At 48.3% G+C, this 13939-nt stretch overlaps 1 protein-coding gene across 2 annotated transcripts in view; it reads left to right on the top strand.

Moving 5' to 3' along the window:
* The window catches only part of LOXHD1 (lipoxygenase homology PLAT domains 1), a 197177-nt gene that overhangs the window by 130040 nt on the left and 53198 nt on the right, over positions 1–13939 (top strand). For both annotated transcript variants that reach the window (XM_069568464.1, XM_069568462.1), the window contains exons 27-31: positions 1038–1154; positions 1867–2029; positions 5516–5670; positions 8254–8463; positions 8556–8691. In XM_069568464.1, coding sequence (XP_069424565.1) covers positions 1038–1154; positions 1867–2029; positions 5516–5670; positions 8254–8463; positions 8556–8691 — 781 coding nt within the window. The remainder of the gene's footprint in view (positions 1–1037; positions 1155–1866; positions 2030–5515; positions 5671–8253; positions 8464–8555; positions 8692–13939) is intronic.

Below are 13939 nucleotides of genomic sequence, written 5' to 3'. Positions count from 1 at the left end.
TAGGTATTGAGTACCGAGGTCAAGGGCTCTGTTCTGCGTTTTGAGGATGCTGTGATGAGCAAAACAGACGTGGTGCCTGCCCTTATAACAATCAGTGATGGAAGAGAAGGTTTCACACGAGTAAATGCAAAGTGCTGACTGTGAGAAGTGCTGGTGTATGTGTGTGTGTGTGAGAGAGAGAGTGATAGGATGCTGTCAGACCCTATCATGAAGAGATTTGAATTTTTTAAGGTGATCAGGTCCTTATAGCTCAGTTGGGAAAGAATCTGCCTGAAGTGCAGGAGACCCGAGTTCAATTCCTGGGTCTGGAAGATCCCCTGGAAAAGGAAATGGCAACCCACTCCAGTATTCTTGCCTGGAGAATCCCATGGATAGAGGAGGCGGGCTACAGTCCGTGGGGTCACAAGAGTCAGACATGACCTAGTGACTAAACCACCAAGGTGATCAGGGGCTTTCCCTGAGTAAATGATCCTTGAGTTGAGACCTGAATGATGACATTGGGCAAACACTGGTTTAGGTAAAGAAGAAGAAAGGGAAGGGGCAGGGAGGGCTGATACAAAGGCCCTGTGGCAAGAAAATGTCAGGCTTGAGGAACTGGAATTTGATTGACACAGAAGATTAGGGGCTGGAGATGGAAGCAGCCCTGAGGGGCCAAGGAGAAGGTCAGACTAGCAAGACAGGGCTTGGGCAGAACCAGAACTCATCTTCAGCTCTCAAGCCTCTGTTAATAACAGAAGACTGGGGGCTGGGCTCCACCATGAAAAGGGGGCACAGCCTCCCAAAGCTTGATTGAACTGAGTTCTGGACTCTAGGCTTATGTTAAGCTGGGGAGAGGAAGGGAGGTGTGAGCACAGCACGTGTAAGGAAAGGAAAGCAGGGGCTGGTTTGACCAAATAGGAGGGTCTAACTGGGAGAAAGTGACCCTTGGAAGTTCAAAGGGTTTCTAAGGTAGATGCCCTCGGGAGGCAGGGTTTTGCTGAGGTTGTACTTTCCTGGACCGTTCAGCCAACATTTGGTGTATTTTCTCCTTCCCCAAGTTAGAAGATGTGGGAGAAATCATTGAAAAAATTCGGATTGGCCATGATAATACGGGCATGAATCCTGGTTGGCACTGCTCCCACGTGGACATCCGCAGGCTCCTCCCAGATAAAGATGTGAGTTTCTAACTGGTCCATCCTACTGTTTCTTTTGTCCCTTTTCAGAAGAGATTCAAGTCCAATTTCTTATAAGAAACTGCAGCCTTTTTAAGTTGAGATAAAATCATCTAAGGAAGATTCAGCCAGTTCACGCCAAGTGCAGGAGCTAAAGCAGGCCCAAGGCACAATCTTTTAAAACCTTCAAGAAGAAGGGTCTGGGCAGCTGTGTCTCTGCTCCTCACCCCCAAAGCCATGCTACTAGTGAGTGACCAAGTGTGTCCTTCCTGCAACTCAAGGTCAATTCAGAGAGAGACAGACACCCACACAACTTGGAAAACATTCCTGAAACCACAGAAGTCTAAACCTAGGAGGCAACTGTCAGTCATGGCTGTGGTATGAGTGACCTGGGAGCAGTTTAAAATGGAGACTCTCCCCTCACTGCCAGCTGAGTCTTAGTCTCTGGGATGGGGTTCGGGTATCCATTTTCAAGTGACTTGGGGAATTCCACCTTCCAGAGCCTCCCCCTGCCATGGTTTGGAGGTGCTTTAAGTAAGACTGGATCTGCTGGCATTGGGGCAGGGCTGGGGGCCTCCCCTGGGGCTTTTGCATTATCAGTGGGGCTCCATCATCCCCGGCCTTGGTCCCCGTGAGTGCTGACAAGGGTGATGAATGACTGAAGTTGGCAGTTTCCACATGAAGGGCTCAGTTTCCTCCTTTCTCCTCACCCCAGGGTACAGAGACCTTGACTTTCCCTTGTGATCGGTGGCTTGCCACTTCAGAGGATGACAAGAAGACCATTCGAGAACTGGTCCCTTATGACATCTTCACCGAGAAATACATGAGAGATGGGTCTTTAAGGCAAGTCTACAAGGAAGTGGAGGAGCCTCTGGACAGTAAGTGTGGGGCGATGGCCCTCATCACCATCAGCAGAACGAAGTGTCCCTTGTTGGACGCTTGCCTTGTGAGGGGGCACCTCGGAGGCAGAGTCTGTAATTACCTTCACTCCTCAGAGAGGGCAACTGAGGCTCACAGAGGTTACACAACCTGCCAGAGTTCACTCAGCTAATAAGTGGCACGGCTGTTCAAAGTTGCAGCGCCCTCACCCTGAGTCTCGCGCTCAAATCCTCCCCTGGTCTGACAGTGTGATCAGACATCCATGTATGTGCTCTCCTGTGGCTGGACTCAACTGGTCCTTCTTCTCTCCCTTTGCTTAGTTAATCTGGCTACTAATCCGCGGGACTTGGTCCTCTCTGCTCTTGCTGGATCCAGCTGTCCCTACCGAGTGTGAATCAGATAGCTTCTTGGCTTTGAACAGAACTGTAACTCTGGTGTTTGTTCTCAGGGGGCTGGGTGCAGCTTCCGTGTCCAAGGCCATGGGTTTCTTTTCTGTGTGTACCAGTCACCTTTTCCTCATTGATGAGGCTCTTTTCTGCAGAATTTGCACCAGCCTGAGCACACACTTCTTGCTCTCATTCCTTTGCTTTGGAACCACTATTTTCTTTTCCTTATTTATTTTATTAATTGAAGGATAATCGTTTTACAGAATTTTGTTGTTCTCTGCCAAATAGCAACAGGAACCAGCCATAGGCATCCACATGTCCCCTCCTTCCTGAAGCTCCCTCCCACCTCCCTCCCCATCCCACTCCTCTAGGCTGTTACATAGTTTGTTACGGTTTGAGTTCCCCGGAGTCACACAGCAAATTCCCAGGGGCTATCTGTTTTACATATGCTAATGTAAGTTTCCATGTTACTCTCTCCATACATCTTCTTACCTGTCTGGCTGGTCTCTGAATGCCCTTCTCCCTTCCCTTACTGGGTGGTATTGGTCCAGGCTCAGACCTCAACCTAAACTAAGCCTCTGCTGTAGCTGTGACATTTCTTTTCATCTGAATTGCCACCTTCTTAGAGATAAAAACAAGTGTTACCTCGATGACATGTCTTTCCCTACCCACATCCCTTTCTCTGAATGTGTTTTACTTTGAATCTGAGGGAATCATTTCCTTTTCTACTTGGATCCCAGAGGATGCACTGGAAAGCTGTCCTCACGGCACCCTTGGCTGTTCTGCGTTAACAATATGCTATGAACCCCTCTGCGCTGGGTGGTGTTTCTAGGGAAACATCTTTTCACAGAGAGCGGGGTGGCCTTGGTGGGATGGGGAGGGAGGAGGATCCGGAAATAGCCGGATCTGACTGCACGACCACGCTGCTCAGTACCCAGAAGCTGAGTCGGTTTTGCTAATTTCCAAAAGGACTGGAGAGAGATGTGAGGGGCAGGAAGGCCATTTAAATCACAGCCCTGGGGACACCACACCCCACTCTGGGACAAGGGCCGCCTTTGAAAAGGTCCAGCCCAGGTGTGGAGCAGGTCTGAATGAACAACCAGGAAATGGATGGGGAAGACAAGTGAGGAGGGTGGGGACAGTTGACTGCTGTGTCCAAACTCCGGCAAGATTCCTAGTGTTACCTCTTGTCATATCAGCCAGTCAGGTGTGGGTCACGTTGACAAAAGAAGATGTTATTAATGTGTATGTGATATGCTGGCTGGATTCTGCACTGAACTGAGCAAGGTGGGGGCCAGGAGGCCAGGGTTCAAGTGTGCCCAGTGCTGGATCCTACTCTCAAAGGGGACAAGCCTCTAGGAGCAGGTCTCCTGGAGCGCCGAGGAGGTATGGCCAGCAGACTGCTGGGTGGGGTGATGGAGATGGGAGGATGGGAAAGGGGGCGGAGCTCAGGACTGGATGTGAGCTTGTGGCTTGTGGTGGACACAGGGATGTGGGTTCAGAGCACAGAAGGGACCTGGGCTGGAGATACAGCCTGGGGAACTCACCGAAGTCCACACCTGGAGCGTGCAGGGTGAGAGCTGTGGGAAGCGGACAGAACTGGAAGACATGGGCATCTGACGCAAGGCAGATGTTTAGGAACCTATAAAGCTGCTCAAGGAGCAGAGAGAGGCAGAAGGGGAGCAGGGAAGAATACAAGATCCAAGGGAAAATGAGGATAATAATAGGAACCATGTTGTGGGTGTGAGTGTGTTCCATACCCACAGGCAGAGCAGCTCACACCACCTCACTCTCCAGCATTTAGTTACATGTGGTTCTGAGCCCACTTGCATGGGCTGGTAAGAGTGTCCATCTCAGTCACTGCAGGGAGGGGGCGTCCCCCTTTCTAGGGTCTTATAAAAATCCTGAGGCTCACAGCAGGAACCTGGCCTTCAGTCCAGGGTGGGGACAACCTTTACTTGTGGCCTTCTGCTGCTTGGTGAGACTGTGGCTGCTGGCTGTCAGCCAGCACACAGGTTTCATTTCTCTGGGTGGCCAGAAAGGCTTCTCCAAGGAGCCCAGCTTTGTCAAAAGACCCTGTCTTCACCCTGGAGGCCTCCTTGCTTCAAGGCTTCAGACAGGCTTGGCAGCTGTCTCCTTCCTGGGTCCCTGTGGGCAGGTGGGGAGTTCCTACCACCATAGGCACTCTCGAACACATACCTGCTCCCAGGCTGGGGAAACTGAACTTCTTCCCAGTTGGGTCATTTTCACCTTCACCTCAAAGCCACAACTTCCATCCTTCCCCTTGGGGATAATCCAGCTAAGTCCCCTCTTCCTTGGCCTGGAACTCCAAAGCTCCTGGCACAAAGGACTGTGGAGAGGGGATACAGAATGCTTAGCCATCGTAGAAACAGATGCTTCTTCCCCCCACCCAAGGTGGGGGGGTTGAGTGAGTGACTACTTTATTCTTCCCTGATGAATGCTTAGAAGCAAAACAAAAACAAGACAGTGTTTGGTTTTATTTTCCTTAATAATCTGTAATAACTGTTACACCAAGTATTTTTTTGAGCCCTTTCCAAAGGCCGTGGGAAACAAAAGAGTAGGTGACGGTGATTGTGGTTTTGGTGGGGGGTGGTTCCCTGGAGCACTGGGGCAGGTTGGTTGAAGAGTAAATGCAAATAAGAGAAGAGACACTGAGGGGAACCTATTCTTTTAGAAATACTTAATTTTCCCCTATAAACTGTTTAGAAGGATTTGGCATCGATGCTGGTCACCCTTCGGTGGTAAGCCACATTTTGCCAGTGTGTCACGGCAGATGCATTTAGTAACCACGGTGTACATGCATGGCTGGCAGTTTCCCAGGGTGGGGGTGGGGTATATGTTTTGAGGGATGCTGGAAAAGTCTGCATCCCTTGGGTCTCTTAGAGGCAAACTTCCCACTGCTGAATCTGGCCAGACTTGTAGCAGAGCATGCATAATGGAGCGGACGAAAAGGACACTGTGGTCTCCTGCAGGCCTGGGCCACGAGCTGAATTCCTCCTCCAAATCCAGTTCCCCCAAACTAAACAATGCCATCCCTTTCTTCCCTTTGTCTGTGTGTCTGTCCGACTGCCCGCCCAGTTGTGCTCTACTCGGTGCAGATCTTCACAGGAAACGTTCCCGGGGCGGGGACGGACGCCAAGGTCTACATCACCATCTATGGGGACCTCGGGGACACCGGGGAGCGGTACCTGGGCAAGTCAGAGAACCGCACCAACAAGTTCGAGAGAGGAACGGTAGGCGGGGCCCCCAACTTACCCCACCTCTCTTCTCTGGCCCCCTGTTCCGAGGGCCAGCTCCTCTTGGTCCCGGAGGCTGTCTGGGACCTTTGTGGGATGTCATTGACCCTTGGGATGGCATCTGCCCCAGGCATCCCCCAAGGGCATCTGGTCCCTCTCTCTCAGCCTATGCCCAAGCCCTGGGTCCTGTATAGTAGGGGTGGGACTTGAGCAGGCAAGAGGCTGTGTGAGCCCTAGGTTGCTGGCTATATGGAGCTGGGTCTTCTTCAGAGAATGCAGCTCACTCCACGTGGGTCATGAGTGTGGAGGTGAGCACTGCAGAGTGGGGGAGCTGCCTCGACAGAGGCTTGAACGACATAGAGGTGTCTAATCCTTCTCTAATCCTTTGCTCCAGATCTAGGAGTCACCTCGACACCCCTCTCTCTGTCAGAACTCCCTCCCACCCATATACAGTCAGTCACCTGGCCTTGGAGAGTCTCTCTCTAAAAGACCCTCAAATCAGCCCGGTCAGCTTTGTCATACCTCCCTTATCATCCCTTGCTTAGGGAGCCCTGCAGCAGACCTCTGAAATCCAATCTACCCTCCAGGCTGCCCCAGCTAATCCATCCAAAGATGGCAGAGTCACTCTCTCACTTGGACTCATCAAGGGATTCCCAGATCTTCACTGCCTGCCTCGTCAGCCTGCATGGAAGTTCCCCTGGGCCCCAGTTTCCAGAATGATCCACACTCTCTCTTGTGTCCAGGTCTCTCCAAGGCTTTTCTCTGCATCCGTGCACATATGCCCAGAGGAAATATATAACGCTGCTCTGCGGTTTTAACTTTTTACATAAAAGGTATCATCCTATATGGGTGCTTTTTGCAGGCAATGGGGTACCTTTGAAATCTTTCTGTCAAGATAGTCAGACATGGATGTTGTTGGCTTGTTCTTTGTAACCACTGCACACATAACATTCCATGTACGACACTGCCGTGGTTATTTACTGTTGCCCCAACAGTGGACACCTAGGTGGGTCCTAACTTTCCACTGTAAACAATTATCCTGCAGTTCAAAACCAGAGACATTACTTTGTCAACAAATGTCCATCTAGTCAAGGCTATGGTTTTTCCAGTGGTCATGTATGGATGTGAGAGTTGGACTGTGAAGAAAGCTGAGAGCTGAAGAATTGATGCTTTTGAACTGTGGTGTTGGAGAAGACTCTTGAGAGCCCCTCGGACTGCAAGGAGATCCAACCAGTCCATTCTAAAGGAGATCAGTCCTGGGTGTTCTTTGGAAGGACTGATGCTAAAGCTGAAACTCGAGTACTTTGGCCCCCTCATGTGAAGAGTTGACTCATTGGAAAAGACTCTGATGCTGGGAGGGATTGGGGGCAGGAGGAGAAGGGGATGACAGAGGATAAGATGGCTGGATGGCATCACCGACTCGATGGACATGAGTTTGAGTGAATTCCGGGAGTTGGTGATGGACAGGGAGGTGTGGCATGCTGCAGTTCATGTGGTCACAGAGTTGGACACGACTGAGCAACTGAACTGAACTGAACTGAAGCATCCTTGTGTACATATGAAGGTGTCCCCCCAGGACAGATGCAAAGTGGAATTGCTATGTCGTAGGGTGTGGGCTCAGCCACTTGCCAGCACTCTAAGGCCTGCACAGGTCCACACCTGCCATCAGGATCACACTATTCACCTGCACTTACCTCAGCCTGCAGTCTGACCTGCCCTGGCTGCTTGGAAGGCCCAGCTTCAGCTTAATGCCACCACCAGGCAAGTCCTGCCAGCCCCGGCCCTAGTCCTCATGCAGGTGATGCAGGTGGCTGCTACCACCACCTGGGCTGTCCTGAGGAGGGGCACAGGGCATCCTATTATCCCTGGGTTCCCAGCTCTCAGTACAATGATGTAGCATATTTTTTGGAAGGAAAGTGGGTGTCACTCAGGGTCGCCTCTCCCACCTCTCCTTCCCCAAGCTCCTGCCAGCTGTTTTGACCCCAGTTTACCCCAAACCTAGAACTCCACATCTCACTGGGAAATCCTAAAGGAATGCAAGCACTCAAGAATACAATGTCACATCATGAAAGGTATAATCAGGGACACAGAGGAGGGCCTATGTCACACCCCCACAAAATCTCTCATGAACTCACAGTCCAGTTGTCATGCCTTATGCTCCCTAGCCGGGCCTGCAATGTAGCCTCTCCCCTCTCTGCTCTCCTGTAGCCCAGACTGGCTCCTCCAACTGCTAGCTTCCCCCTGGGAATTTCAAGGCCCCTCTCATTATTCAGAAAGATACCACCTCTTCCATAGCTCTTACCATCCAGCGTCCTAGCTGACCTCAAGCCAATACTCTGCATAACTCAGCATGTCCAAGATGTCTTCTTATCCCAAGAGGAGCTAGACTGTAAAACAGGACAATTGTGGAAGCAAGGCCTTGGAATATCAAACTCTCTGTGTTGGGGATTTGGGCCTGGAGGGCTCCAGCCTGGAAGGGTCTGTTCAGCCCAGCAATTAAGGGGGCTGAAAGGTACTAGATGGATGAGGTTGGAGGCAGGGAGAGGCCCCCCACCCAAATCCACGAATCTGGACTTCCAGGCCGACACCTTCATCATCGAGGCTGCGGACCTGGGCGTCATCTACAAGATCAAGCTCCGCCACGACAACACCAAGTGGTGCGCAGACTGGTACGTGGAGAAGGTGGAGATCTGGAACGACACCAACGAGGATGAGTTCCTGTTCCTGTGTGGACGCTGGCTGTCCCTGAAGAAGGAGGACGGGCGGCTGGAGAGGCTCTTTTATGAGAAGGTGCGTGAAAGGCAGGTGGGGCATCTGGGGTGATTCCGCGGAAAACAAGGTGCCAGAGGCGTAATGGGCCCAGGTTGTGCTCCTCCTCACAGGAGTACACCGGGGACCGGAGCAGCAACTGCAGCAGCCCCGCTGACTTCTGGGAGATCACCCTGAGCTCCAAGATGGCTGACATCGACATCGCCACAGTGACGGGGCCCATGGCTGACTATGTTCAGGAGGGCCCAGGTAAGCCAAGCAGAGAGCTCGTCAAAGTGGTGGCAGACACGTGGAACTGTGTTTAAACTATTCCTGGACAAGCCGTGTATTAACCTCCCCGTCATTTCACTTACATGTAACATTTTGTAGTTTACACACAGGTTCCTCACATGCTATTTCCATCCCCACAACAGCTCTGTGAAGTGAGAGATATTGACCAAAAACACACATAGACTGCAAGTTATTTCTCTAGTGAAAATGAGCTTATTTGGGATCAGCAGAGAGTTGCAACTTGGAGTCTACAACCAGGTCAAACTACATGCAAGTCCCCACAGAGCAAGGGAGGGAGAACTCTTTCATAGAGGAGAAAAGGAAGTTGGGAAGGCTGGAGTAAACCAGGAGTCCACAGCTTCTCATTGGCTGAGTTGTTGCCAGGATAGAAGAGGAGTTTTTCCTGGGCTCTGTCTGTTGTCGCAGAGCATGAGAGCTCCCCCTTCTGGTTTCCTGACTATTTAATTAAAGTTTCTAGCAATGGCAACCCACTCTAGTACTCTTGTCTGGAAAATCCCATGGGCAGAGGAGCCTGGTAGGCTGCAGTCCATGGGGTCACGAAGAGTCAGACACGACTGAGCGACTCCACTTTCACTTTTCACTTTCATGCTTTGGAGAAGGAAATGGCAACCCACTCCAGTGTTCTTGCCTGGAGAATCCCAGGGACGGGGGAGCCTGGTGGGCTGCCGTCTCTGGGGTCACACAGAGTTGGACATGACTTAGCAGAAGTTTTTTGTTTGTGTGTATGTTTTTTTCTCCTCTTGATGGAGTTCTTTTTATGAAAGCATCACTGATGAGTCAGGTTTTCACTTCTCAGCAGCTTTTTTGTCCCTCAGTGTCTGGAAGGACATTTCCTGGGTACAGCGTCCCATGTTGGAGAGAAAGTGTACAGATTGGAAACCTAATAAGATCGCATTTGAGTAACAAGGAAGGAGGGAGAAATCTCAGGCATTCTTTTAATCCAAAGTCCATGTTACCAAAATAATAGACTCTGGAGTTTACCTGAAGCTTTATATCTCCATCAGAGGTTTGGAAACACACTTCTGACAGACCTGATCTGGATATCTTGGGAAAGCTGTTTCATCAGTTGTTGTATACTTCAGTTCCAGGAAATATTTACTTTCATGTGACTGGATGAAGTACATGTCCAATCAGGATTTAATTGCCTTCTTTGTCATATGAATCCAAGAGTCTATTCCTTGGAGTTTGGTAGCACAACTGTTGGTTAACAGTACTTCCCAGGAGCTTTTCCAGCAAGATTGAAGATAGTCTTTTCCAATAAACAAAATATCCAGGTCACAAGGCATAATGCTTAAGATCTTTGTCTTCAAAGAGCATACCATGAAAAGATTGCTCTACAAATAACATGATTATTTTCAATAGAAATTGTATTAGAGTATCTCTCCTTTTATCAGTTGTGGATCAGGAAAAGCAGAAGCCAAGTACATTGGGTGTACTGTGGCCATCTTAAAGGGTGTGTGTTGGTGAGTTCCAGAAGGAGTGGGTCTAAGATTTAGAAGAATCAATGGCAGTGCTTTTTGCTAAGGTATTTGGAGGGTTTCTACAGAAATTGCCATTGAATCTTAATAATGCTGTTAGTGCATTTGACTAAACCAGAGGATTGAGGGTGGTTAGCACAATTAAAGTATATTAAAACCAGCCAAATAGTGCAGACTTGTCAAAGTACCTGGGCTTCCCTGGTGGCTCAAATGGTAAAGGAAGCTGCCTGCAGTGCAGGATACCTGGGTTTGATTCCCAGGTTGGGAATATCCCCTGGAGAAGGGAATGACTACCCATTCCAGTATTCTTGCCTAAAGAATTCGATGGACAGAGGAACATGGTTAGACCATAGTCCATGGGGTTGCAAAGAGTCAGAAACAGCTGAGCGACTTAGCATGCACACACATCACAGTACCTGACTAGTGAAATTAGTTCTTCAATCACTATGAAGTTTGAGAGGAGTTTCTCAAGTAGGTATAATCTTTTCCAAAAGGGCTTTGTCCACAGAAGAGGCAATAGTCTGTCTCTAGGGAAGGCTTCCATTCAGTGTGAAAACATACAGACCATGACTGAAAGATATTTATCTCCATGAGATGTAGGAAGTTGTATTAAACCCATTTGCCAGACCTCAAATGGTCCATTAGTAAGTTTACAATGTCCAGAAGCAATGCAAGCAGATTTTCCTGAATTGTGTTTCAGAGAAGTGGAAGAGTGAGGTAAGCACTTTTGTGGCCTTGTTAATGTTTCCTCACTAGTATTGATTCATGGATGCTATCATTTCTCCAGTAGACCAATGGTTTGATGCAGGTACAGTGGTAAGGAATGGGGACTTTACTCTCTGGTAAGACTGGGTTGTTGTTTGGTCCAAACCAAATAGCTTTCTCCTTTTTATCAAACCAAGAACTGTTGAATTTCCAATCTTGTTTTTCTGTTTTCTGAGGCCAACTGTTGGGCTTTTCTAGCTAGTTTTACTAAGTTATCATTCGGGGGAAATATCCCTTTGAACTGTTATAGAAGTTCGACTGCTATCAGTTCCTTTAAGGTCAGTATTCCTTGCAGAAATGTCAGCAAGGTGATTTCCCTTAGCTTCCAGCGAGTCAAGTTTAGAATGCCTCCGAATCTTATTAATAGCTAAAACTGCAAGTGAAAACATTGCATCCAATAATTCCTGAACATAGGGGCCATTTAAAAATTTATTTCCACTGGAAGTAAAGGAGCCATGCTGTTTCCACAACATTCCAGAATCATGAGTTATTCCAAAAGCATATCTACCATCAGTATAAATACTGGCAGTTTTGTCTTTGGCTGAAGTATGAGTCTGTGTAGTACTGGAAACCTCTTGAGATCACTCATGAGTAACCATGTGTACCATAGGGCTAAAGTAACATCATCAAAGGAGTTGCAGTAGCACACCCAGCAAAATATTTCTCATTGTCACCTTTTGCATAGGAACCATCAGTGAACCATGAGAAGTCAACATTACCCGAAAGAGTTTCCTGAAGAACATCAGGAGAGTCAAGAGGTGACCTGTCAGCATTAATCAGTAGAGAGGGACTTCATCATGGAGAGGAGAAGAGTAGCCTGGTTAAGGATATTACAATGTAAATGAGTTACGTCAAGAGCAGTTAACAAAAGGACTTCATGGGAAATGAGACAGCTGACTGAGAAATGTTGAGTGTGATGAGAATTCAGGAGGCTTCTACTGCATGAGGCACAAAAATGGTTCAAGATCTCATAAGGATTTTTTTGGTAGCCCTTACCCAAAAGGCAGTAGCTTCTATGGCAAAGGGGGTATCCCATTGGCGCAGGCTCCAGTTGCTGGCTGTCATACCCCATGGGCCAGTGGTTCTCCCTGTGTTTTAGGGCATGTACCCCAAGGCACACACAAACCTTTTCCTTTTCATATGCAGAAAGGGAAAAGAAAATCTGACCGTTGAGATGCCCAAGGGCAAGTGGATTCATCAAACTCTGCTTTAAGGCCTTAAAAGCTATGTCATCTGCTTCTTCCCATAATATTGCTGCTGCTGCTAAGTGGCTTCAGTCATGTCCAACTCTGTGCAACCCCATAGACAGCAGCCCACCAGGCTCCCCTGTCCTTGGGCTTCTCCAGGCAAGAACACTGGAGTGGGTTGCTGTTTCCTTCTCCATCCCATAATATTAGGTCAATGTTATTATTGTTTAGTAAAACAAACATAGGTTTGACCGTAAGAGAAATTTGTAATTCAATTTTCGCAATAACAAAGTAGCTCTAGAAAACCTAGCAGTCAGCACTTAATTTGGGGTTTGGGGAAATTTAGGACACTGTGAAGTCTGTCTGGAACTAGGTATAACTCTTGTTCTGATATCAGATGTCTTACATGTGAAAACTAGGGACTGAGGCAAACTGCAACTTTTCTTTGGCAATCTTATGTCCCTTCAAGGTTAAAAGCTTTAGCGAGTGGATACTGTCTTCTTAAAAGGAAGCTTGAGAAGGAGAGCAAGGAAACAAATCCTCCACATAGTGCACCAAAGTAGATCCCTAGGGAAATTTTTATCATCCAGATCAGGCTTCAGGATTTGTGAGAAATAAGAAGGACTCCTAGTAAAACCCTGAAGCGTTACTGTAAAGGTGAATTTTTTTCCTTCCGGAGTGAATGCATAAAGGTACTGACTGGAGAAGGAAATGGCAACCCACTCCAGTGTTCTTGCCTGGAGAATCCCAGGGACAGCGGAGCCTGGTGGGCTGCCGTCTATGGGGTCGCACAGAGTCGGACATGGCTGAAGCGACTTAGCAGCGGCAGCAGCTTCTTCTACTGGAGTGCTAATTGAATGCACTATGTAAATAAGCTACAGTAAAGAATTTGCTCCAGTGGGGATGGATAGTAGTAGCATTTGAGGGTTAGGAACAATAGGGTGTTGAAGGATTACGTTGTTTTTGTTGCTTGAGGTTCAGGAGAAACCTCTCTACCTTTGACTCTTACATTGTCTGATGGCAAAATGGGAGAGTTACAGGAGCCAGTACAAGAGATAATGAAACCTTGAGCCTTGTAATCTTTTGTTATTGACTTTGTGCCTGGAAGGGTTCTTCATTTACAGGACATTGATTAACTCTGAGAAGAGATTTTGAGAGTCTGTTTGAATCTTGGTTGGAGGTGCACTGTGAATTTTTCCAGTATCAGTTAAGGATTTTGCCTTTAAGGAGGGTGGTAGCTGATTCAACTGAGACAAAGAATCAGTTTCCAGAACCATGTCTAGTACTGTCAGACACAGAGCAAATAAAAGAAATCGTTTAACTCATCTGGTGGGCTGCTTTGATGACTACTGTCAAGTCCTAGAATTATTTCTTCTTTGGAGGAGAAAGAAATTCCACCGTGATACTTCTGAAAGAAGTCTTGGCCTAATCAATGGATAGGGACAAGGGCACTAAGAAGAAAAAGACATGTATCTCTCAAAGGGCCTAAACAAAAGGAAATAGGTTCAGAGACAGGAACCTCTTGAGGTTCGTTAGCAATCTCCACTATCTGAACTGATTAATACTGTGGGGCAGAGGCTGTTCTAGTACTGGGGTTGAGCCTTGGGAGTGTGGCTCTGGTGACATTTAGAACTAGAAGAGATTCATTCCCAAACCGGGGGAATGTTTCTGCAAGCCCATTAAGTGGGAGGATTGGGACAAGCCCCTGTATTTTCAGTGAGCCCTGCCTTAGAGAATTGGGAGGACACTGGAGAGGCTATTTGGGCTTCCCTGGTG

The sequence above is a fragment of the Ovis canadensis genome, chromosome 23 (assembly GCF_042477335.2).
Source record: "Ovis canadensis isolate MfBH-ARS-UI-01 breed Bighorn chromosome 23, ARS-UI_OviCan_v2, whole genome shotgun sequence".
Classification (NCBI taxonomy): Eukaryota; Metazoa; Chordata; class Mammalia; order Artiodactyla; family Bovidae; genus Ovis; species Ovis canadensis.
Note: the sequence above shows the minus strand (reverse complement) of the source record. Positions and strands in the feature narration are given on the sequence as shown.